This window comes from Capra hircus, chromosome 19 (assembly GCF_001704415.2).
Source record: "Capra hircus breed San Clemente chromosome 19, ASM170441v1, whole genome shotgun sequence".
NCBI classification, from domain to species: domain Eukaryota; kingdom Metazoa; phylum Chordata; class Mammalia; order Artiodactyla; family Bovidae; genus Capra; species Capra hircus.
The window spans coordinates 20430565-20455358 of NC_030826.1; the positions used below are offsets into that span (position 1 = coordinate 20430565).

General features: G+C 38.2%; 1 protein-coding gene and 1 pseudogene across 1 annotated transcript in view; one reads left to right on the forward strand and one right to left on the reverse strand.

The window, feature by feature from the left end:
- The window catches only part of NUFIP2 (NUFIP2, FMR1 interacting protein 2), a 27401-nt gene extending 9305 nt beyond the window's left edge, over positions 1-18096 (reverse strand). The window contains exons 1-3 of the mRNA XM_005693278.3: positions 17703-18096; positions 11206-12930; positions 1079-1111 (exon numbers count right to left, since the gene is read on the reverse strand). Of these exons, the coding sequence (XP_005693335.1) occupies positions 1079-1111; positions 11206-12930; positions 17703-17979 (2035 nt within the window). The 5' untranslated portion in view covers positions 17980-18096. The remainder of the gene's footprint in view (positions 1-1078; positions 1112-11205; positions 12931-17702) is intronic.
- On the forward strand, positions 23343-24072 carry LOC108638209 (annotated as a pseudogene).

Here is a 24794-nt window from a genome sequence, read left to right on the forward strand (position 1 = left end):
AAACAATATCAAAAAACTCAAGCTCACCTCAGGCTAAGAATCAATCTAATTTTGTCCAGAAACAATATCCTTTCTAGAACTCCAAGGGACATCCACTAGCAACTTGCTGTGAAGATAATATTCATTCTTAATAGTTAATAACCATTTAAAAGTGAAAAACAGGTAGGTTTACTTTTGCAGAGTGTATTTTATAGACTACGTGTTTAAATTTGTGTTTGAATTAAAAAGGTACACAGAGAGCAACACAAAATAAGAACTTGTTAGTTATTTTCAGGCCACAGCTGTGTTAGACAAAAAATATCTGGACTAAGAATAAGAAAGAGCAATGTTGGAAAATCAGGGAAACTTACTTTTCAGTCTGGACACTTTAGTTTACACTCTAGTTTACATAGCTTACATAGTAACCTCTCTGTGCCTCAGTTTCCTAATTTGAAATAAGAAAATAGAATTTCTAATGTCTCTCAAGTTCTGAAAATCTAGGACTTTTCACATTTGCCTGAAATTCACTTATTTTAATCAGCAAAGTAGATGGAAAGTGGGATCCAATTCAGTTACAGAGCTCTGAAAGCCAAAACCTATCAATATTAACCTATCAGTGTCAGTGATTAACTCTCTAAACTAAAACTCACTTCTATTTCAAGTATACCACAACAAATATATTTTATTATATTTGGACAGAAGGTACTCAGTAATTAGGACAACCAATTTCAGTTTTTTGAGAACTCTAACACAGATAAAGATTGGCCATAAGTGGAAACACTTACTTATGTTGGTTTTCTAGATTAAAAAATATTTTTGGTCTGTCTTATCTTTACGTTCAGGGAGGAAAAATATTCACATTCTTTACACAGCAGGTAAAAACTACACTAACATACATTCTTTTCACTTACAATATTACCCTGTCTTTAGGAGTCTTGGTATGGCAGCTATTGTCCTTTGATTGCAGTTATTATTAAATAACTTTAAAATACAAAGTCTAGTTACTTGGTGGGCCACTATTCATGTTATTCCCACCCAAAAATAATGTATTGTAACTAGTGTTTACTACTAACATTTCAGGTAACCTAACCATTCTTACCTTGCTTCTGCAAATTCCAAACAGATTCCATTTCTGCAAAGAAGAAAAAAAAGAATTATTTTTAAATACTAAATTTTCCAGAGCAAAGTTTAAAGCTGAGTTTTTCACTTTAAACCTAAGAAACCTAAACTGACTATTGCTGGGCTGGAGGTAGGGTTGAAATAACACAGTTCTAAGAAATCCAGACAAAACACTCATATTTCCCTTTAATTGTTGAGAGTGTCACTGAGATGGTCTGAAACGTTGATTACAGAAAGTCTATTATTACCTGAAATCATACCACCAAGAGACCAATTTTATCTGCACAAACAGCAAAGATTTGCAGATGTATGCTACAGGTAAATGATGAAAAACAAAACAAAACTCACTGTTATCAAAAACAACCCAACATCCTTCAACAAGGTGCCTAGCTCTTTTGAAGGAAGCATCATCAAATTTAATCAAACTAGACCTTAAAATGCCTTATTAAAAATTTGCTTAACTTTTTGCTATATTTAAGTAGTTCTCTCCTCCGAACCCAACCTACTCATATTTAAGCCCAAAGGTCAAAATGCCAATGCATGCCCATTTATTAACAGCATTCAACCCTTATCTGCTCAACTCAAATGTGATTATTTATAACATGCCTACTTTAATATCTTAGAATCAGCATGTACATGAAGAAACTATAATGACAATATAGACAGAGGACAAGGAAAACTACCTGAAAGCATAGAGAAAGCTTCACAGAAGGGATATTTAAGTCTTGAGGAGTAAGTAGATGACTATTACAGCGCAAGAACCAAAGGACTGTACTGAGTAATAGGAATGACCTGTAACTAACACTGAGAATAAATGCTCTTCCATGGCCAGATAACTACCATTCTGAAAAGACAAAAAGTGATTTTTATTCTGTATAACTGGATGGTCTGTATTCTATAATTGTTTTGTATTCTATAACATCAGCAATCAACCATAGTTAAAGAAAAATGAAATTGGAGCTTGTTAAGATCAGATATAGCTGAACATGGGTTTTTTTTTAACATGAATTATAGTTAATGTACAACATAATGGCTCCCTGGGGCTAAAGCAATGTGTACAGATCTAAAATTATTACTTGTTTGATGTGTATGGATGGGGGCAGGGAAAAAGATTGGCAGGAAAATTCCCATCTCCTAGGAGGTCTAAGGAGAGAGAATTGCAACTGATCTAATCTGGGGGAAAAAAAAAGATGTATCAGGAAAGGATTTCTAGTCATGGCAGTCAACTGTCACATCAACACAATTTCTAACTCTTTTAGTTTCAAACAATTAGGAGGAGCTGCAAGAGTCATTAAAGCTGTTATCTATATATTTCTGGACCTCAGAATAGTTAATTTCAAGAAGTCCAAAGATAAGCCTTTTCCTGGTTAACATCACTATAAGAACATTAACCCAACCACATTTTCCCTTCTAAAGTAATACCACATTTGTAACAAAAATTCCTGAGGTGTTCTGTATTTACAGGTTCCTTGATGCTCATTATTCAAAATTCGCTTAATGCAAAGATAAATCTACATTTAGTTATATGTTGAGAGAAGAAAGGAATGATAGAACTTTCCAGTGTTATAGCCCACCTATACTATAACATTTTCCTTTCTCTTCCCCACCAAAGAAATCTTCAACCTACCCCTGCCCTACTCTTTATTTAGGGGATGGGGAGGGTACTACATTCAAGAGTCACAGTAGCAGCCACACTACTTTAAAAGCAGAGTAAATATACATGTTTTGAATAAAAACAACAATAACTATTTGCAAACACTTCAGATTGAAGACATTTCCTTAACTTCAACTAGGACATTCAGCTTTACATTCTACTCTAATACTGTACATTTTAAGTTATTTCTGGCAAGAAAATCCTATTGCCCTCAAATGAGCTCTGGAGTAGTGACTCTGACCATGAGGAGGGACAAGGGATGGTCTGACCTAGCTAAAAAATTAGTCATGGGCCAGCCTAGCTTCCAGTCAGGAAATCAGCATTATCCGAAGTGTTGTACTAAGAAATGAATGCAATTCCCCTTCCTGCTATTTAATATTACTTCTTAACTGGTAGCAACTTGATTTCCTTGATTAGAATTTTAATGTTTCTATGAAACTCCAAGTTAACATGTAAAAGAGGAAATAAATCAAATACTGTTTGTATGATTATATGCCATGTTTAAACCACTCTAAAAGACTAACCAGAAGCTAGTGATACAGAGCACATGGGAAAGAAGTCAATGATATTTTCCCCTCTTTTAGGTTATAAGTTAGGATTCAGATGTTAAATATAAAATGAGTTTCTCTGTATAACCTTGTTTTAACTATATCACAAGAGAAGCTGAACAGTATAAAGAAGGCTATAGAACTATACAGAATCACAACAGTAATTAATTTTTTACTTTTAATACTACCCTCTTCTACATACACGTACACACACAAATACCCAAGTCTTTAACATCCCAGTTCTTTTACAACAGGCATCACAGCATCCAATTATGCAAACAGTTATTGAGAAATGGCCACAGGGCCAAACTTAGTAGTCAATTTTGCCAAAATTCTGTCATTTAGACCATTACCATACAAATTTGAGATTTTACTGTATCAAAATTTTAAAAATTCACATACAATTGAATTTTTACATCAAATTAAATTTCCTCAAGTAATGCCGCTCAAATGAAACCAATTTAACATTCAATTTCCTAAAGCAGACAACTTCTACATAGTCCATATCACAAGGCTTCCTGGAGTAAACATCCAATTAAATAAAAGTTCTTAACTCCAAGTTGATTAAAAAGCATTACTTAGAGGATAGAGATACAGATGCAAAAACAGAAAGAAATACTCTGGGAGCTCAGTAGAGTAGGTAGATGATTCTTCTAGGCAGAAGCATCAACACAAAGCTTGATGGGATTAAACAACGTGTGCTAACTTACAGCAGTCGGTCCACTGGGTTCTACACACCACTTGTTTTTGTAAATAAAATTTTACTGGTATAGAGCCTCACCCAGTGCTCTTTTGTACAAAGCAGAAGCAAATGACAACAGAGACTCTATGGCTCGCAAAGACTAAGATATTTACTATCCGATCTTTTATAAAACAAGTTCATTGACCCAGGCTTCAGCAGTTACAAGTAATTTAGTAAGTCAATAAGACGAAAAGATTTAGACAAAGAACACTACCATTCAGGGAACAGAACTAAAAGTTGCCACGGAGAAAAGATTCAGACAAAAACGCCATTTTGGTATTTGTGGGAAAGAGCACAAAGCATTCATGAAAGAAAGTTTATTATTTAGTCACAGAGGTGAAGGAAAGTCACTGAAGAAATGAAGTTTTTATAGCACACGCAAGGAATGGATGAAATGACAATAGAAAAAGCCCAATAAAATGTTACTGCAAAAGTGAAGAAATTAGCGCAGTTGTATTAGCGATGGAAAAGAATGAAGACGTTGGAGAAGATCCGTATGTTAATTCACTAAAGGGGAAGCCAAGAAAGGGCAGTTGTGGGGGAAAAAATGAATTCAGTTTTATAAACACAGCACTGGAGTGACATCGAATTGAATACATGTGGTCTGAACTCAGCATAAAAGCAGCTGAAGAAGTCTTAACTAATTCACAGAAACAGGATTAGTTACCCAGAGGAGTTTGAAAACCTGAAAAGGGGACTGAAGGAACATCAACATTTGAGAAAGAGAGAATGATAATACCAAGAAGACCAGGAATGTTGTATCAAACATACAAAAGTAAAAAGAGTAGACAGAATTAGAGAACGTAGGGAGTATTCACAACTGCAACTCTTACCTAAATTTACCAACTACCACATCCCACAATATATGCATATGTGTGCGTACTTGGTCACTAAGTCGTGTTGACTCTCTGCGACCCCTAAGATTACAGCCCACCAGGGTCCTTTGTCCATGGGATTTCCCAGGCAAGAATACTGAAATGGGTTGCCATTTCCTCCTCCAGGGAATCTTCCCAAGCTAGGAATCCAACCATGCCTCCTGCACTCGCAGGCAGAAGTTACACATTCCCCTTTCTCTTGCCCAGTGCCATTGCCCTGGTTCAAGCAGTGGTATCTTATGCAGCTTTCCGAAGTTGTCTTATCTAGAGACCATTAGTTGAGTCTCAGTTTCTATCTTCTATGCCATGGTTATAATTCTTTCTTTAAAAATATAAATCTGAAATTGATCATATTGCTCAAAACATTTCAATGGATTCCCATTTGCCAACATGGAGATTAGTTCTGTGTCTGATATAAAATTTATGTCTAGAATAGGTACATTAACAACTTGATAAATTAAAGATTTTTAACATGCACCATTCACCTTTCCTGAAACTGACTGGCAAACTTCAAACATATGCCGTTTTCACCTAAAATATTCTGACTCTCCTTCTACAATAAGCCAACATTCACTTCTTCTTAGAATTCTAACTACCTTTGTCCCCTGACCCCACCCACTCAACCTTAGTGGTTTCTCTGTATTTCAAAAACATTTTTCTACAGAGCAGTCACATTAGCGATATATTTCTTTCCCATTACACTGAGTTCCTTAATAATACGAACACTGTTTTTATCTGCTTATCACCAATGCTTCACACAGTACTTGGCACAATAAATAAAACATTGATTTGAACAGAATACTACTCATAAATCAGTCAAGGAAGTAATAATATGGAAAATGTTTCAGGTAAACCCATTTGAAACTATTATTCAATCTCTTGACCTACAAAAAGCAATTTCATACAGATTCATATTTTAATTCTAAAACCCTTCGAAGAAAAAGACTGAGGTTAACCAAGAGGGTTAAAACTAAATAGAAGCTTAACTTTTTCTCTTTAAAACTGAAAGATACTACTGCCTCAATTAATAGAACATATTTAACTCTTCAGTAGATCAATGTCAATCCTATATTCCCAACTTGGAGCTACACCACAGACAGCACAATTGTCAGGACCACCTCTAAATACACACAATAGGAACTTGGAGCACTTATTCTATTACTTTTAACGGTAAAATATAAAATTTAAGTTGCTTAGAATGAAACTGCTGCTATGACGGTAACAGACAATTTCTGCTACTATAGCATGGGTAATTACTTCCCTTTCCCTCAGGACTTAAGCTAACAAAATCTGGGAGTTAAATTTTATCTTCTATTAAATTCCTTCAAAGTTACCTTCCAGATTCGCAGCAAAGTAACTAGTGTACTCATAAAGCAGAATTAATGAGAAATCAAGTACCCAGTATGGTTGTTAAAATGCAAAGTCACTGATAAAAAGGATCTTACACGATGTTAAGAATTACTTGTCATATATATTCCTATGTCTCATATTACAGAGAGAAAAAAGGAGTCTTCCCAAATCTAGGATGTTCAATTTGGACTGAAACCCAAATCAAATCTGCAGGTACTTCTTTATAAGACTGTTAGGAAGATAGCTTTGATGACACAATTATGGGGCAAATGCAACAAAAAACACTAAAAATGCTTATCAAGCACTGCGTTAACAAGAGAAAATTTAACATTCAGATCTATTCATGAACAAATGTCTAAACTGTATGAACAGTTCCCATCAGTTTTATGGATCGATTTAATTAACCATAACTTGTCTCCTCAATATCCTGTTTCCCATATCCTATAGATGTAGAAATATTTATCAGTTCTCTCTTGCCCTTACCGAATCTAAAAGCTTTTTGAAATGTCTGTTTTATTTCTGGATAAGTAATACACTCACAAGACTGAAAATACAAGAGGAAAATCTTTGTTATTTCTCTGCCTGGACTATCCCAATAATCTGACTGATCTTTTACTTCTAGTCACCAGAAAAATGCCTTCTAATCTACCCTACAAATCAGTGCCACATTCATCTACCTGAACACAGACCTACAAGTCAACTGTTTAAGAGCAACTCAGTTTTTACAGCAGCTGAGTACAATCCGGTAAGAGAAAACAAAGGCTGATATACTTACTTTATAATATTATGAAACCCAGGCTTAAAAATGATAAATGATTTGCCCAAGCACATAGGAGTCAGGAATAGTAGCATTAATACCCCTGTCTTTTGTCAGTTTAAGTTACATACTACCAGTCTATCTCCGGTACTCAGAGGCTCCCCCTTGCCCTCCGATGGGAATTATAAACCTCCATGGTTTGACAGTAATTTACCTTTCTTCTCTTTTATATACATATACATCCTCTCACCACATCCAAAGTGGATACCTTCCAAGATTCACATCACTCTCATTTTCCAACTTTTCTGTTCTTTATGTTTCTGTTCTCTGCATTTTCCTCAAGTAAAAGTCTTCCCTCATCCATCAAAATCCAGCTTAAATGCCACTGCCTCCAGGAAAACATACCATGCACTTCTTACTCTTCCTACCTTTACTCCATTAGAAATTCTCTCTCCCTTCACTAAAATCTCTTATTTGTACCTTTCTTAAAACATTTAAAATCCGTGCCTTAAAATTTGTGTATTATTTTCTCCTGTACTAAAGTTCTTTTAAGGAAAAGATTCACCCTGAAAAAGCAAGTCTTTCATAACTAAGCAAAGTACTCTGCCTGTGAAGGTACAATACAAGGGAAAGGAAAACACAATTTATTGTACAACTCTTCAGTAGTATGGAAAACTGTGACACACACACACACACACACAAAGGATTAAGCTGAGGAAACCTCCCTATAGACCTAAAGTTCCAATCCTAGTCTGCAATTAGTGTCACTCAGTGAGTTAAAATCTTTTTTTAAAATTCAGGGTTCAACTCAGATCTACTGGATCAAACCACTTATGCCAATAACCTGCCACTTGTGGAGATAATACAGAAATTTTTTCAATTTCATGCAATAGCCTAGAATTGCCTCAGGAATATTTTATACCAGATAACTTTCACTTTGACTTACCCCAACCATCAAAAATTAAAATTTATCTCCCCTACAGCTCTATGTGCTGGATAAAATTTACCATATCAAAGTATTTAATGAATACTCCAAAATGTCAGCATTTTGAATGCCTGATATCATTTAGTGCAATATAAGCCACGCAAGGTAAATTAACCAGTTTAACACTATAACCAAACACAACTCAAATCAATGTTACTTCTGAAGACGTGGCTTTAAATAAGTTCAGACCATTTCAAAATCAATGGCATCACCTCAGAAAGTTAGAAATCTAAAATTTTAAGCCTCTGACAACAAATCAGCATCTCTGAGTAACTACTTTGAAGGTGGTAATGGTTCTATGTCTTGGGTATGTTCATTAAAAGCCATCACTCTATAACATACTCAAAAGTATCAGTGAATAAAATGCTGACTCCTAACTTCGTCCAGCGCTTCCCTGGTGGCTCAGAGATCCAGAGGCTTCCCAGTTGGCAGCAATGGTAAAGAACCTGCCTGCCGATGCAGGAGATGTTAAGAGACATGGGTTCGATCCCTGGGTCGGCAAGACCCCCTGGAGAAGGGAATGGCAACCCACTCGTGTTCTTGCCTAGAGAATACCATGGACAGAGGAGCCGGTGGGCTACAGTCCATGGGGTCACAAAGAGTCAGCCGTGATTAAAGTGACTGAGGACGTACAATGGTAAAAAACCCGCCTGCCAACGCAGGAGACACATGTTTGATTCTTGGGTCAGGAAGATCCCCTGGAGTAGGAAATGGCAACCCACTCCAGTATTCGTGCCTGGGAAACTCCATGGAGAGAGGAGCCTGTTGGGCTATAGCCCATGGGGTTGCAAAAGAGTCAGACACCACTTAGTGACTAAACAAAGATGAACTTCAATCAACTTTACTTACAGATTACTTTTGAACACTTGAAAAGACCATACTAAAGGACTCTTTTAAAGGACAAGGGCTCTTGCAAAGGATATTCCAATAAGCCCCACTGATAACCTCTTTTAGAGTTTCAGAAAACTTGACTTAATTTAAAAAGATCTTCATATCTTTCAAAGGTTGTGACACAAAAGAAAATTCAAATAAAAGAAAAATTAGTGACCTGATGGATCAATCTACATTTGCCAGAACTTCAAAGAATCTGCCACTTTGTGATCTCACTGAACCAAATATTGTCTTAGGAAAAAACAATACCAATTTCTTCTCAATAATGTCCAACTATAAAACTCAAACTGATGCACTTTACTAAAGCACATCTTTCAGTAACTTCACCAAAACTAAATATAACTGCATCTATGTATGGTTATTTAAGTTTATCTAAGTATCACTGATTTCATATCTGTTTAGCCCATCTGTAGGACAAATACATACACGTAATACCTAAGAATAAACAAGAATTAATACTCTCATTTAAAAAGGTCTGCATTTTTTCCATAATAAAAATCAGACATATAACCAATCAAGCACCTAATGGAACAACTTGCCCCAGAATTCTTCCAGGTTGTGGGAGAACATAGCACAACCATACATTTTCTCAGGTTCATACAACCACCACGGCTGTAAAGTAGTTTGGCAAAGATTTTCTAAGTATAGTGGTCTCTGGAGGGCAAGATGGCACAGAAAATATTACAAATACCCTGGCAGAATTTAACTTATAATTAACCAATGTCTTAAGAAACTAAGTATTTCTTTTTCCCCTAAACTTTCCTATAAATATCCAGCTCTTAGTTAACTTATATTTACTTCCAAAGAGCAGTGCTGGAGAAAAGTGAAGACAGATAATTTTATCTGCCAGGATTTCTACTCATAAAGTCCCATAGGCAATTCTATTTATTTCCATTTTTTAAAGGAAGAAAAATTTAAATGGGTATCTGCTTACTAAATGTTTTACAATCTGCAGATAGAGAGGTATGGAGACTAGATAATTTGCTTAGAAGTCACATTAATAGCTTTATTATTCATCTATAAGGCAGTGATTTTTCTAAGGAAAATATGAATTGCTTCATCACCATCATCAGATATGTTACCTCTTCCTTAAAGTTGCAAATCATTGCCTAAATGAACTACTGTTCAAAATGGGGCTGTGCAATATATATTAGGTGTGTGCATGCATGCAGGGGGTAAGGATTTCTTTCAGGGGAGGTACAGGAGACAGAGAAGGAAAACTGAAAACCACTGTTTTCCAAAGCAAAGAGGTGCTTATAACATCATTTGTAAACATCATTCACAGAACAAAAAACACTGTTGGGAGTATGGGATATGGCATATATATGGAAAAATAAACAAGGTCCTACTGTATAGCACAGGGAACTATGGAACTATACTCAATATCCTGTGATATACCATGAAGAAAATATGAAAAAGATATGTAAAACCGAGTCACTTTGCTGTAGAGCAGTTAATACACTAATTCAACTACACTTCAATTCAAAAATAGTTTTTTTAAAAACTGCTACATGAATATGCAGAAACAAACAAGAAAACATTGTTTTAAGGATTTAAATTACTTACACCATAAAACAAATTTTCCTTTAAGGCACAAATAAACCATATCCTAAAAAAGTTATTAACATGGAGCTTGAAAGATATCTGGTTCCTTTTGGACATGGGCTTTGGGGCTATGAAAAACAGACTCCCCAAAACCTGGTCCCTATAATGCTAACTGCACCTGTAAGTGTAGTTTATTTTCTAGTTACCTTTAGCACCCATTACTCCTTCTTATAAGAAAACAAATTAAGAAAAAAAAAAGAAAGAAAACAAATTAGCTGACACTCTTAACTTTTTAGACTTCTCCAAAACACTGTTCCTATTGATTTTAGGCAAATTAGAACTATTGAGCTCACTAATAAGCATATGATATAAAAAGCAAAGGAGAGACAACATCTATACAAAGAAAAAAATTAAAAAGAACTCTTATGAGTGTTTAAGAGAAAATAAAACATCATCCCTTTAGCACCTCCACCCCTTTATTCCCTGAACAAAAGGCAAGAGCTCGATTATAACTTGTTTATATATAAAGAAATGTTTTTAAGTTGCAAAAGTGAATATTCCTTCTAAACTTCAGCCATACTATTTCCAAGACCCTGAACTGTTTGATACCAGCTGCTTATCCATGTTATTCTCAACTAAGCTCTGCAATCCTTAAAGAATCTCATAGTAGCTTCCAAAATTCACCCTTAGTATAACAACCAATAAATATGTATTAATAAATTACCAGTAAGAAATTTCATATAGGAAACAAACAAGTTACCTTTAGTGTGATATACAATAGCAGCCCTCAGGTCAAAAGAACCCCAGCTATCATTCCTTTCTAGGCCTCTCTGGTATCTCTGTTCTTTGGCGGAGCCTAACAAAGTGTTCGTAGGAGACGCCAGAGGATTTTGATTTTCTATCTCATAGTCCTTTGAGAGAAACACTAAAGCACCTTGACTACTGGTGTCTGCTTTTTGCAGGTCACCTATATGACTGGGTTCCAAGGATAAGGCTCCACTCTCACTAGTAGTCCCAGATTTTAGAATGCTACCCAGAACTTGAGGACTAGTCCGTTTTTCCAGCTCATATGCCTTGGGAAACACAGGATGCTCAGTTCCTGAGGGGATTATTTCAGCACCCTGTGAAACCAAAGTGGCAGGATATTCCCCTTGAAATGTCACCTCCATCACTTTATGATCTGATGACTTCCCAGTAACAGTTTCAGGGCCAGCACTGGGTTCATTGATAAATGATAAACCCCACTGATTCTGGAAGATATCTCCCAGGTTTTGCTGATCTGTCTGAGAGGGTAGATCCACTTGTGCTGTGCTCAACAGCACAGTTTGCATATTTGAAGGGTAGATAAAAAGGCCGGACTTAATTTGCTCAACAGCTGCTGAAGTCAGACTCATGTCTTGGAGGACTGAATCAGTCCCAGAAGAGATGGGTGTTAGAGTATTAGCAGCAGTAGCTAGCAGTGGCTGACCCCCTGGAGAATACACACTTGCATCAGTCCCTGCTATAACTGGCCCATTAGAAAAGCTGGCCGAAGTAACAGATTTCAGCGCTGACATAGGGACCTGGGATAATCGACTTGAAGCTTGGGTCTGAGTTTCCCCAGTAGATGATGAGGAGGATGAAGATGAAGATGGTGACACAGAAGAGTTCTGTACAGTTTTGTTGAGGTTTTCCTTAACTTTGCTTGCATAACTTATTTTAGGAACGATTTTAGCACTGCTATTGTCCACTGGAAAAACTGGGGGTGGTTTAAACAGGGTCCACGAGTCCTCTTTGGAGGCAACAGCAGAAGTATGCTTTCCTTTGGGCCGATCATCAAACTTTTTGCTGCTCACACCAGGCTTAATATCAGAGCTTTTCCGAAGCATATCACCTACAGCAGGTTTTCCTCGACTTGTTCCTCCCGGCCCAGTTTCATACTTCCAAATAGGCTTTGAACCATCTACTCGACTTCCCTTTTGTTCACTGTAGTCAGGCTTGAAAGTTTCAAGTCCCTGTTTTAAGGTTGGGACGTTGGTCTCTTGTTGCATTATTTTGTCCTGCACTAAATTAAGGTTTTCACAACCCTTGGCACTATTGCGCCTAGCTTTCCTTTTTTTAGGAGTGGTATATCCGCTCTCAGATCCACTACCATCATTATCTGCTCCTTTGCCCATATAACCATTAGTAATATAGCCAGAATTATTTGTTACAACACCATTTGGAATTGCTACAGTATCAGTCTTGTCTATAGATTGGTTCTCTCCGGATTTATTTTCATAAGACTTCCCATTCTTTTTGTCCATACTGTTTTTCTGAATAAAATTCCTGGTTTTAATTCCTGCTTTCCCAAAGGTGCTGGACTTTACAGTCTGCTTCAGATTAGTGTCTACAACTTGTTGGTTGCCATTGAGGACCCTGGAAATAGGGTTGGTAGCTTCCTCAGAACCCAGGCTCTTTAAAGATATTTCTCTTTCTCCAGCATTACCATTTAGTTCACCGTAGCCTAGGGGGAAAAAAAGTTTAAAAAAAAAATTAGAATATGTAAACTACAGTAGTACCTAACATTTAAGGACTATTTAATATTTACAATGTGCTACACTCTATGCTATGAGCTTCAGCTTTATCTTACTATTTAATAACTCTATGAGAAAACACTTGCTAGCCCCATTTACAGTTAGGAAGTTTACTAAGTAAGAGACAGAACTGACCTAAGATCAAACCAGAGTCCAAGGTCAGAAAACATAACTTCTTAAGCATAATATCTTTTCTCTAACAGCATCAACCTTCTCATCATTCTCACAAGGCTGTTATAAAATTTCCTTTACCATTAAGAACAGAGCTACCCTTTGGGCAAAATCAAGTTAAATGGATACAGTAAATCTAAGTATTACAGGAAAACTAAAGACTGCACTTCTATGAAACCATAAATGGCTGGTGGTCACCATAAGAAGTTCCTAATTGCCTTCTGTCAAACAAAAAATCTAACACTTGTGAACTTTTTCGAAAATGATGTTAAACTCGACACATCCCATACATTCTATCATACTGTCATTGTATAAAACCAGAACACATATGTGCCAACTCTTACTACATTTTTCATTTCATTATACCATACTGCCTAACCAAATGATTCAGTGAGAAAATACTAACAAATGAAAGGTATCTAATTTTAAAAAGTGTTAAGGTATTCAAGCTTAATTTAAGAACTTCAATCACCATAATCAGTTTATTATTACAGATAATTCAATTGGGTCAACAACTTTTCTCATTTCCTTAGTATGAAACATTCCCTACAGCACAAGTCATTAGAAACAAATACAAGATAAAAGCTAAGGATAAGACTCACAGACACACACACTCATTCATTTAAATCAGCTTTACAGGGGGGTGGGGGGAATCCAATAGTATTTGGTATTAGTATTCCAATAGAAATACTAAATAATTTGTCATTTTCATTCATTATCTTGGGTCTGTAGCCCGTAAAGGCTAAAAGGCACATGAGCCTGTATATTTTTGTTTTCAAATTTTAATATCCAATATGGTAAACAGCAATAAACATAACCCATATGACTAGCTCTTCATATATTTTCAGAGGATAAAGAACAGTAAGATTTTTTTTAAAAAAAGCTTGAGAACCATTGTTTAAAAAAAACTGATGTGAAACAGAACACACTGAGAAGAGTCACGACAGGGTTTACTATAATTTTAAGTTACTTACTCTGCATCAGTGAAATGAGCAAATTATATTAACTTTCAGAAAATAACTCAGGAAAACATACTTAAGGCATAACCGTTTTTGAGCAAGAGTGGCACAGAACCTGTTCCATGAAACAATAGATGTGTAAAAAGTTCTTAACTTCCGCTACTGTTATATTTTACTTTTCATCTGACTCTGTGCGACCCCACAGACAGCAGCCCACCAGGCTCCCCGTCCCTGGGATTCTCCAGGCAAGAACACTGGAGTGGGTTGCCATTTCCTTCTCCAGTGCATGAAAGTAAAAATGAAAGTGAAGTCAGTCAGTGTCCAACTCTTTGTGACCCCGTGGACTGCACCCTACCAGGCTCCTCCACCCATGGGAGAAAAAGCCATGATAACCAATCAAATTAAACTTTTGGTGAAAAAATTCTAACTATGAAATAGGAGAGAGAGCTGCTTCTAAAAGGTTTGTTTTCCCCCCAAAATCAGAAATTTCAACAAACTCTCTCTTATATCTTAACAGATATAAGTTTACTGGTGTACCACTCTAGACTAACCAGAACTACATACACCATTAATGTACTAACAGGCTAAAACAAAGGCTTGTACTCTTGGGCCAATTAGTCACAGCTTTTCACATCTCCAAGATAAGCAGTCTTAAACACAAAAGTAAATAAATAAATAATCCAAAGTGCAAATCAAGGTGGACCAAAGCCAAGACTTTAAAATTAACTAGAATAATTTTTACCATTTAGTTGCTGATATCAGAAACCACCGATTTAAAAACCACCCAGAAGCCACTATACTTTTACCTCTAAGTTTTAACGACAAAAAATATTTCTCATTTGACTATATTAAAATTTACACCAAAAAAAAAAAATCCCATGGTAACCTTGTTGGTATGCAAAATGTCTGACTTTGTTTTAAATTTAGGTATTAAAAAATGTAAACATTATAGAATTACTGAGAAAAATGAAAGGCCTCCTAGTGCTTTCATTATTTAGGGTTGCCATGCTAAAGCATCTAACCCTACACTTCAAAAGGACTCAGCAAAACTCGAGTCCTGAAAAATCTAGATTAGTATCTGAAATTACCGAATATATTTGCATTTCTCCCTCTCTTGCGCCCTCTTCTGGATAAAGAAAAACTGTTCCTCTTTATAGGTTTGTGGGTAATGGGTCATAAAAGCCCCCCTCAACACGCTACAGACACATTTCAAAAATCCTCACAAGCTTTCTTAATAAATTAGACCTATGCATGTTGAAGCAACAGTAATGTGGCCAGGACACACAAGAAAAGTTGCTCCCCCCACACTGTTTACATTCTCTCAACTGCTAAACCCAGTTTCCCCTATTTATCCCCTTTAAGGATAAGACAAACTAATTCGAAGGATGTCACCATGAACGGCTCAGGGGATGCTTCCGTTAAGTAGAAAGAAGTCCTGCGGGGAGTATACTAATACCTGACAGACAAAACTGAATTTTCCAATCTGAACTGTAATACTGCCTTATAGTCCAAGTAAGCATAGTAAAATTTTTTTCCACCTGAAGCTGAAAAAGATTTAACGTTTTAAAAAAATATAGGATGTACTGTTTCTAACAGCTCTTAAACTGTTCCAAACCCTTAGGTTAAACACTCAACAAATATAAGGTTCATTTCTACTGCACATCATCCATCAGTCCTTATCACCCTCCAAAATGGAAAATATGATACCTCAATTTCAGTCTTCAAGTACTATTAAGTAATAGAAATAGTTTTTCTCCAGCTCTCAGTAAATGCTTATATCAAATCTGACACCCCGGGTTTAATATTTTCTTACAATTTCAACTTATAAAGAGAACAACTATTTTTAAAAATCTGCATGGTTACAAACTTTTAAGTTCCTTTCTTCTTAAATGTTTTCTAAAATGACTTTTGCCCTCAATTTAACATTTGTTAACGAGAAGAGTTTGGGGATTCATATCGGTTTTAAAATGGGAAAACATCTTTCCTTATTAACATGAAATAAGTCTCATCCCAGGCAAGATGGTAGTGCACAAACCTCGTGGATGAGCCACCTCGGTTCACCCCTAAGGGCAAGAAAAAGGGGTCAAAAAAAACCTCGCCCTCTCTTCCATTCAATCAAACACTCTCCTAATCTCATTCCTCAAAACCACTGCCCAAGCCCAGAAGGTTGGGGGGGAGTGGGGGTTGTTGGAAGAAGATAAAACAACCTTTTTGTAAAAATGAGCTGCTAGAAGAAAACGACCCAAGTGAAAGCCTGAGAGGCGGAGTCGTGAGCGAACCTGGCAGGAGACGAGGTTCCTGTGGCAGAGAAACTCGTGACCGGGGAGCCTGGTTCCCGCTGGGTACCCCACCCGGCCTTCAGGCACCGCCTCTACCCAAAATGTATCCCCCCCCCGGCCCCCCCAGCCCTCCTGCCCAGAGGAGCGCCCGCGGCCGCCGCCCGCGGCCTCCTCCTCCCTCGCGTCAGCTTTGAGGCCGGCTCCCCGCCCCGACCGCCCGCGCCTCCCGCCGCACCCGGGAGCGGGAAACGCGGCCGCCGGCGCGCGGGGCCCGGCGCAGGCCGCTCCCCTCGTGGCCGCTTCCCTCCCCCACCCCAACCGCCCCCGCCCCTCACCCCAGGGACCCGCCCGGGGCCGCGCGGCCGCCGCCGGGTTACACAACCCGGCCGGCGACGGGGGGGAGGGGCGGCCGCGGGCCGGGGGCGCCGGCGCCCCCGCAGTGCGGGGGGCGGGCTGACGCGGGGGGATCCCGAGGCACCCGGCTCGGCCGCGCCGGGCGCCCCTCGACACCCTTCCCCCTCCGCGCTTCAGCGGGCCGGAGTCGGTGACAGGAATCGGCTTCCAACATGGCGGACAGGAAGCGGCCCCGCGAGGAGGAGAGAACATTCCAGCCGCGCCGGCTCTGGGGGGAGCGGGCCCGGGGCGCCGGCCTCGGAGTGAGCCGCAGGGACAAACCGAGAGGTCCGGTGCCCGAAAGGAGCGTCTCAGGGTGGAAATGACCCGAAAGAAGAGGGGTCCCAACCGCCCCCCCAGACGGGGAACCCCAAGGCCACAGGTGGGCTTGGGGTGGCGGGTGAGGGAGGACACTTCAACTCTGCCCCACTACCCTCTCGCCGCCGCCTGCAAAAGGGTCTCGCGACGCCACCCGAGTCGAAATTCGCTAGGCCTTCCTGAGTTACACCCCGAAGCATTTCGGGGGGCTGGGTTCACCCCCAACTCAGGGCCCCCAAATCAGGGTCCCTCGTGGGCCGCAGGAAGGTAAACGAGAGAGGAATATAAAGGCTAGACTTCCAAGGCCGACCCTCCGGGTTTCCCTCCAGCCCGGGCGGGGGCCGGGAAGGTCACACTGGCCTGGTTGGGCCTCTCCCATGCTGAGGAGAAGAGGGCGCTGCAAACCGTGAGGCCCAGCCCGAGCTTTCGGAGAATGAAAGGGGGCTTCCCCACAGCCGCAGGACACCGGCACACAAGGCACACACACCCCGACCCCTTCCGCGCTTTTCCGATCCAGCCCCACCCCCATCTCCCGCACCCCCCACCCCATCCCCCTTCCCCCACTCGTCCTCCCTCCCGGACCTGTTTTCTTCTTCGGCGTTTCCTGGTGCTGCTGGAGGGCGTGTTTCTGCTCATGTTTCAGCGGCTTTGGCTGGGCCTTGGGGCTGCCCTCGGCTCCATGCTGCAGGTATTGGTGAGGCTGCTGGTGATGGTGGTGGTGATGGTGGTTGTGGCTGTGGTTGTAGAAATAATAATGGTGATGGTGGTGCGGCTGCTGCTGCTGCTGCTGAGGGTGATGGTGCGGATGGTGGTGGCTGTGATGGTGCTGAGACTGTGGCTGGCCGGGCTTCTCCTCCATTGAAAGCGGCTGGGACTCTCTGGCTGAGGCTGCGGGCTGCTGCACCGTCAGGATCTGAGACTGCTTCTCAGGGCTCACTCAGTATATCTGAGCGCGTCTCGCCAGCGCACTGGTTAACAGAGCGATTCTGCGAGATTGGCAGCCGCATCCCAGCAATCAGGAGCCACGCTGCGCCTCTGGCCCCGCCCCTAGCCCAAATCCTCTTTCCTTCCCCTTCGCCACAGCCTCCTGGCCAACGCCACTTACCCTATGCAACCTCACAGGGCCGGGCCTTCAACGTCAGCACTATGGCTCTCTCTTGTGTCGCTTTCTCTCCTTCACCGCGCAGTCTGCGAACAGCACTTTCTACACTCCTCGCCAGCAAGCTAGCTCATGTCGAGGGTAGCAGATTCCACTGGCGATTCCACTGGCTCTGGGAGCCATCTGTTGGTTTTGCAGCTCCTAGAATCTATTGGCTTTTTTTTTTTCTAAATCCTTTTCCGGGTAACCAGAGGGGAAGCTCAATTCCCTTAACCCTGAGACCACTAAAGGGGCAAATCAAAAAGAAGAAATAAATACATTTTTAAGAATACAAGAGCTTCACAATCCAGTAGATCATTTTGTATTCTGGATTCATTTTGCTTTGTATTCATATGCTAATCTCTTCCTTTCCACGAAGGGATTATAGGATTCCACAATGGGGTATCTGTGTAATTTTCTAAAAGGGCACAAAGGGTTTAAATCATTGTTTCTTTGTAGTTGGAGGCAAGGGAGAGCGGGAGGAATGAAAATCTAGAAATCTACACAGAGGCAGTTGTTTGGTTGTGTTTTTTTTTTAACTCTGCAGGTGAGGTCAACGGTGAATTCAAGAAAGGTTTTAGAATGCGAAGTTTCAAGAGAGAAAGAGGGAAAGAGTACTTTAGAAGTTGAGTTTAAAAAGATGTTTTGCATATATGGAAAATATTGAAATGTAAAGAAATACTCTATTGCGTTGTGTAACATTGGTTTAACTTATCCCGCATTATCACATTACAGCCTGACTTTTAAAAGTAAATGTTTGGTCAAGAGAGTGGTTACTCAGGAAGGAGGAAAGGGTTGTGATGGGGGCAGGAGGGTGCACTCTGATAGTCTTTATTTCTTGACCTAGATAGTGATTACAGATATATTTGCTGTATAATCATTTCTTACTGAATATGTATGCATCAGTGTGAGTCCCTCAGTCATGTTGGACTGTTTATGGTCCATACCCCATGGACTCTAGCCCACCAGGCTCCTCTGTCCATGGAATTCTCTAGACAAGAATACGGGAATGGGTAGCTAAATTCCCTTCTCCAGGGTATCTTCCTGACCCAGGGTCTCCTGCATTACAAGCAAATTCTTTACGGTCTGAGCCACCAGGGAAGCCCATGAATGTTACATTATACATTTTTTCTCAGTCTGTGTTATATTGGGGGCATTTTTTAAAATTTACCATAAAATACACAAGATTTACCATTTTACTCATTTTTCAGTATGCAGCCCAGTGTCGGTAAGGACACTCACATTTTATGCATCCATCACCACTGTCCATTTCCAGAACTTTTCATCATCAGAAACTGAAACCCTATACACATTAAACAATAACTCTCCATTCCTTCCCCACCCCATGCCCTGATAACAATTCTTTTCTTTTCTTTTTCTATGATACTTCATATAAGTGGAATCATACAATATTTGTCCTTTTGTAAAGTTTGGCTTATTTCACTTAACATAATGTCTTCAAGGCTCATTTATGTTGTGGTGTGTATCAGGATTTCCTTCTTTTTTAACACTGAATAATATTCCATTGTATGCATATGCCACATTTTGTTTTTCCATTCATTCAGCAATGAACATGTGGATTGCTTCCTCGGTGTATATCTTAACAGTTTTTTAGATGTGGCTTGAATTCCTACAGCAGGATCATGTTAAAGGAGCAAAAAAGCTTAAAAGAAAAAAGTTGTACTTTGTAATTAATGGGTATCAGCCCAAAAGAATAATTAAAAGATAAAACTCTTTTTCCAAGAGCAAATGTCACTGAATTCAGACAACCATGTCCAGATCTTGACTCGTTCTGTATAGTGAGGATTTGTGTTGCCTTGCTAAATTTTAAAGAAAGACCCCTTGGTATATATTTACCCAATTTTGAGAGCTAAAATCCTAATAACATGTCGTGACAAATAAGTCCTTGCTGTTGAATAGTATTGTACCACTTTCCCATCTATTAAAGAAATAAAAGTGTATATGGAATTTAGGATTATGTTGATAGGGCTTTATATTCTTTTGCTGATTTGGACATTCTGTTGAAAATCGAGAATCCTTGAGTCATAATTTCTCTTAATACATTTTCTGCATTATAGTTACAGGCAAACCAAGAACACTCTTTCTGAGCTTCTGGCTTTTCACATCTTTGGTCTGCCTTGGTGTCTTCACACACATTTATATGAAGTTTAGGAAACTAAGCCTTGCTCTCATATGCTCTAGTTACTATGAATGTTGCTGTAGTAGTATGCAATAGTATGGAGAAAGACTTGTGATATAATGTAAAAAAAAAATGCAGAGTACTAAATTCTATGTACAGTAAGATCATAACCTTAAAAACCATGAATCTTTGTTTACTTTGGCCACACTGCACAGCTCATAGGAATTAAGTATGGAACAACAACAGAATATGTAACTTTTCTTCCTGCTGATTTTTCTAAAATAGTTTTATATAAAACATATTTTAAGATTTGCCATGTATTTGAAAAAAATTATGCCATAATACCAAACTTCCTTGAAAAGAGAATAATTGGGTCTACTTCAGTTCAGTTCAGTTGATCAGTTGTCTCCAACTCTTTGCGACCCCATGAACTGCAGCACGCCAGGCCTCCCTGTCCGTCACCAACTCCTGGAGTCCACCCAACCTCATGTCCATTGAGTCGGTGATGCCATCCAACCATCTCATCCTCTGTCGTCCCCTTCTCCTCCTGCCCTCAATCTTTCCCAGCATCAGGGTCTTTTCAAATGAGTCAGCTCTTCGCATCAGGTGGCCAAAGTATTGGAGTTTCCGCTTCAACATCAGTCCTTCCAGTGAACACCCAGGACTGTTCTCCTTACTTCAAGCATATTTTTATATTTTAAATAAAATCTGCATCAAGGAAAAAAACACATTAAGGAAATGTAGTATAAGTCTGAAGCAATTATGGGTGCTATTTTTTTTCTTGTATTTTCCAAATGTGCTGTTATATAGTCACTACTTTTCATAATAACATTGTTTTTAAAAATTAAAATAAGGGACTTTCCTTATTTGATTCCCGGTCAGGGAACTGAGATACCACATGCTACATGCTGAGGCCAAAAAAGTAATTAAAATAATAAAAAATTGAATCTACACAATCTTCAAAATTCATTTTATACCATATTTTACCTACAGTCAATGTAGGAAGTTGTAATGGAGAAACAGGCGGTTCCTATATAAGTTAGGCTAATGTTTTAAATATCACCATATTCATAACACCCATGGAGCATTTATGATGTGTCAGGAACTGAACTATTTTATCTTTGTTTTCATGTGCAATTCCTTGAGGTAGATATTAAGCCCATTTTTACAGATGAGGCATACGAGACCTGAAGAAGTTAAAAGAGACTTGCTTATAATTTAAAAGCCACCAAGTTTATGTTGGAGCCTGAAGCAGATTCCAGGTCAGATGGATAGAAAGAATTTTTAACACTATCAAGTGTGGTATACATTTCTAAAATTGTAGTAACCTCTGAAAAACATTCAAGCTATATCATAACCCCCATGAAGGTAGTATCTGGTTATCAACAGAGGCAGGGCCTCTAAGGCCCTGGAGGGGCCCTAGAAATGATCTCTTGAAAGAGCTAGGTATTTTACTTTGTAAAAATTTTTTAAAGTAATATCATTTTGTATTTTTTCCTTAATAAGGGCCTTCCCCAAAACCTGGATTCACCCCTGTTAATAGTGATTTTTAACAATCATTTGGGAATATGACTCAGTGGTGTTGTAACTTCAATAGGTACTTTAAAAGGTTATAGTCATGTTTTATAACAACATGGAAAAATGCTATAACTCAAGGGCAAAAAGTAAGATAATAAATTATATGTATACAGTATGATTGCATATAAAATGTGAATTCAAGGACTAAGGGAACTTGAATGCAATAAAACCTTTTTATTCATTTGTTCATTCGCAAATATATATTAGGTACTTTTTATGTACTGGGTCTTATGCTTTTTGTTATTTGGGTTTTTTTTTAACTCATTTCTCTTATTGATAGAGGTTTGGAACTTGGGTAAATATGTTTGCAACACTGATTTAATTGTCAGATGAAAGTCATTTTTCACATAACTTTATTCTTACCCTTTGTCTACTATGACCACTTAAAAGATACAGAGATATTTGAATCTCTGAACCTCTGAATTCTCAAAATTTGGAGAATGGGCAAAGAGAATGAGCAAGTTGCTTTCCAGTCTTAACATTCCACAATCATTATCACTGCTCTTTCTTTCCAGATTACCCCTTTATTTCATTATAATGGACTATACAGCAGCAAGAAATGTAGCTGATAAAAATATAGTTTTTCAACTGTAACAATCGATTATAACTTTACAGAAATTGTAATCAGAAACACAATTATGTAGTTTTATATAAATGGAAATTGGTTCTCTGATGATAGTTCCAATTTCAAACAAGGCAAATCACTAGCAACATCCACTGTTTTATTTCAGCAGGGAAAGAATTTTATTCATGTATATTTCCTTTAGATCTCGATATTTTTGCCTTGAGACACTAACTTCAAAAAACTTTCAAAGGAATTGAACAGAGGTATGGGTAAATTAGGTTAGTCTTTTAATAACTGGGACATGACGACTTTTCTAAATAAGAAAGTTTTTTTAAATTACTTTTTTTTAATGAAAAATATGGGGAAAAGTTTGAGGGAGAAACTATAGCAGAACGGTATGAGTGTAAATTTTGTAGTCAGACAGAACTAAAATGAAATCTATTCTGAAACTGCTTAGCTTTGTGATCCTGTGTGAGCAAATTATTTTTCCTCTCTAAGCCTTAGTTTACTTTTCTGAAAATGAAAGTAATATTAATGCCTACCTCGCAAGTTATATGAAAGTCAAATTAGATAATGTAAGTAAATTTGTTGAATAAAGTGTTTATAATGTAAGTTGTACTAAATATTAATATTAGTGATACTGTTATTAAATATAAGATATATAAAGTTAAACTTTCAGATATGATATTTCATTAAGGAAACACTTTTAGAAAAATCAATTAGCAACTTAACCAAGAATAGAATGTTTTCCCAGTTTTTAAAAGCATAAACAAATAGGCCTTTTGGCTCTCGGAGAGCATCATGGCAGGGGGCAAAAACAAGTGCCTTCTGAAAAGTGGCAGAAAGGTTGCCGAGAAGAAAGTGGTTAATCCATTCTCTAGGAAAGATTGGTATGATGTGAAAGTAGCAGCTATGTTCAATATATGAAATACTGAATAAACATTAGTCAGGAAAACTCAAGGAATCAAAATTGCATCTGATGGCCTCAGGGTCATGTTTTAAAAGTGAGCTTTGCTAATCTGCAGAATAATGGAGTTTCATGTAGAAAATCTAAGCTAAGTGCTGAGAATGTTTAGGGCAAAAACTGCCAATCATCTTCCATGCTATGGATCATAGCTGTGATAAACTGTGTTCCAAAATGTTCCAAAAGTGGCAGGCCATGATTGAATCTCATGTTGATCTCAAGACTACCAGTGGTTATTTGCTTCATCTATTCTGTTTTGGTTTTACTAAAAACCATAACAGTCAGCTTTGGAACATCTCTTCTGTTAAGGAAGCACCAACAAGTTCACCAAATCCAGAAGAAGATGGTTGGAATCATGACCTGAGAAGTGCAGACAAATAACTTAAAAAAAGTTGTCAATAAATTGATTCCAGATAGCATTGAGAAAGATATAGAAAAGGCCTTGCCAAACATTTTATCCTCTCTATGATTACTTGTTAGAAAAGTAAAACTCCTAAGAAGCAAAAATTTGAATTGGGTGAACTGATGGACCTTCATAGTAAAGTTAGTAGTTTGGGGATTAGTTGAATGCTAAAGTTGAATGAGATGATGGATATGAGTCACTAGTTCAAGAATATGTTCAAAATTCAGATATTTAATGGTGACAAATAAAAAGTCTGATTTGTGATGTTTAAAAAAATAGAATAGGCAACTGTTGTCAACTAAAATCAATAGTGCATTCAGTAACAGTCCTTTCTGAGTACCAGGTTCAAAGTTAACTTTCACTTTCTTCTTCTTTGCGTCTCTATTTTTTTAAAAAGTTGCACATTGAACATTTATTCCTTTTGTTAAAAAAGAATATTTTTTTTAAAAAATGAATTAAACATCTGTCTGCCCTGTGAACGTTAATTTTAAAAAAGACCAGGGAATTAGTATGCCATTTTGGATTCTTTTCTAGTCTCCAGTAGACAAAATAAATTTATGTATGAATGAATCAATAAATATTTAGTTATCAGTGTGTATACTTAGTTTTTTGGAGTCCGTAGTTAGATGCATCCAGAAGTTGGATAAAATGTCACTCCCTGAGAATAAAACTAGTAAGATTCAACATAAACTGGATGAAATTAACCACTAATAGGGAATCTAGTCAGTGTGATTAGACTGCCTAAGAAACTATTAAATAGTGTATCTATGAAAACTACTATTGTAGTTGTTATTCAGTTTTATTTCCCTCCTTATTGTCTTTTAGTATTTTTAAATTAGTACTTCAAAAGTTATATGTTTGGTATTGTGTTATTTATTGCTGGGTA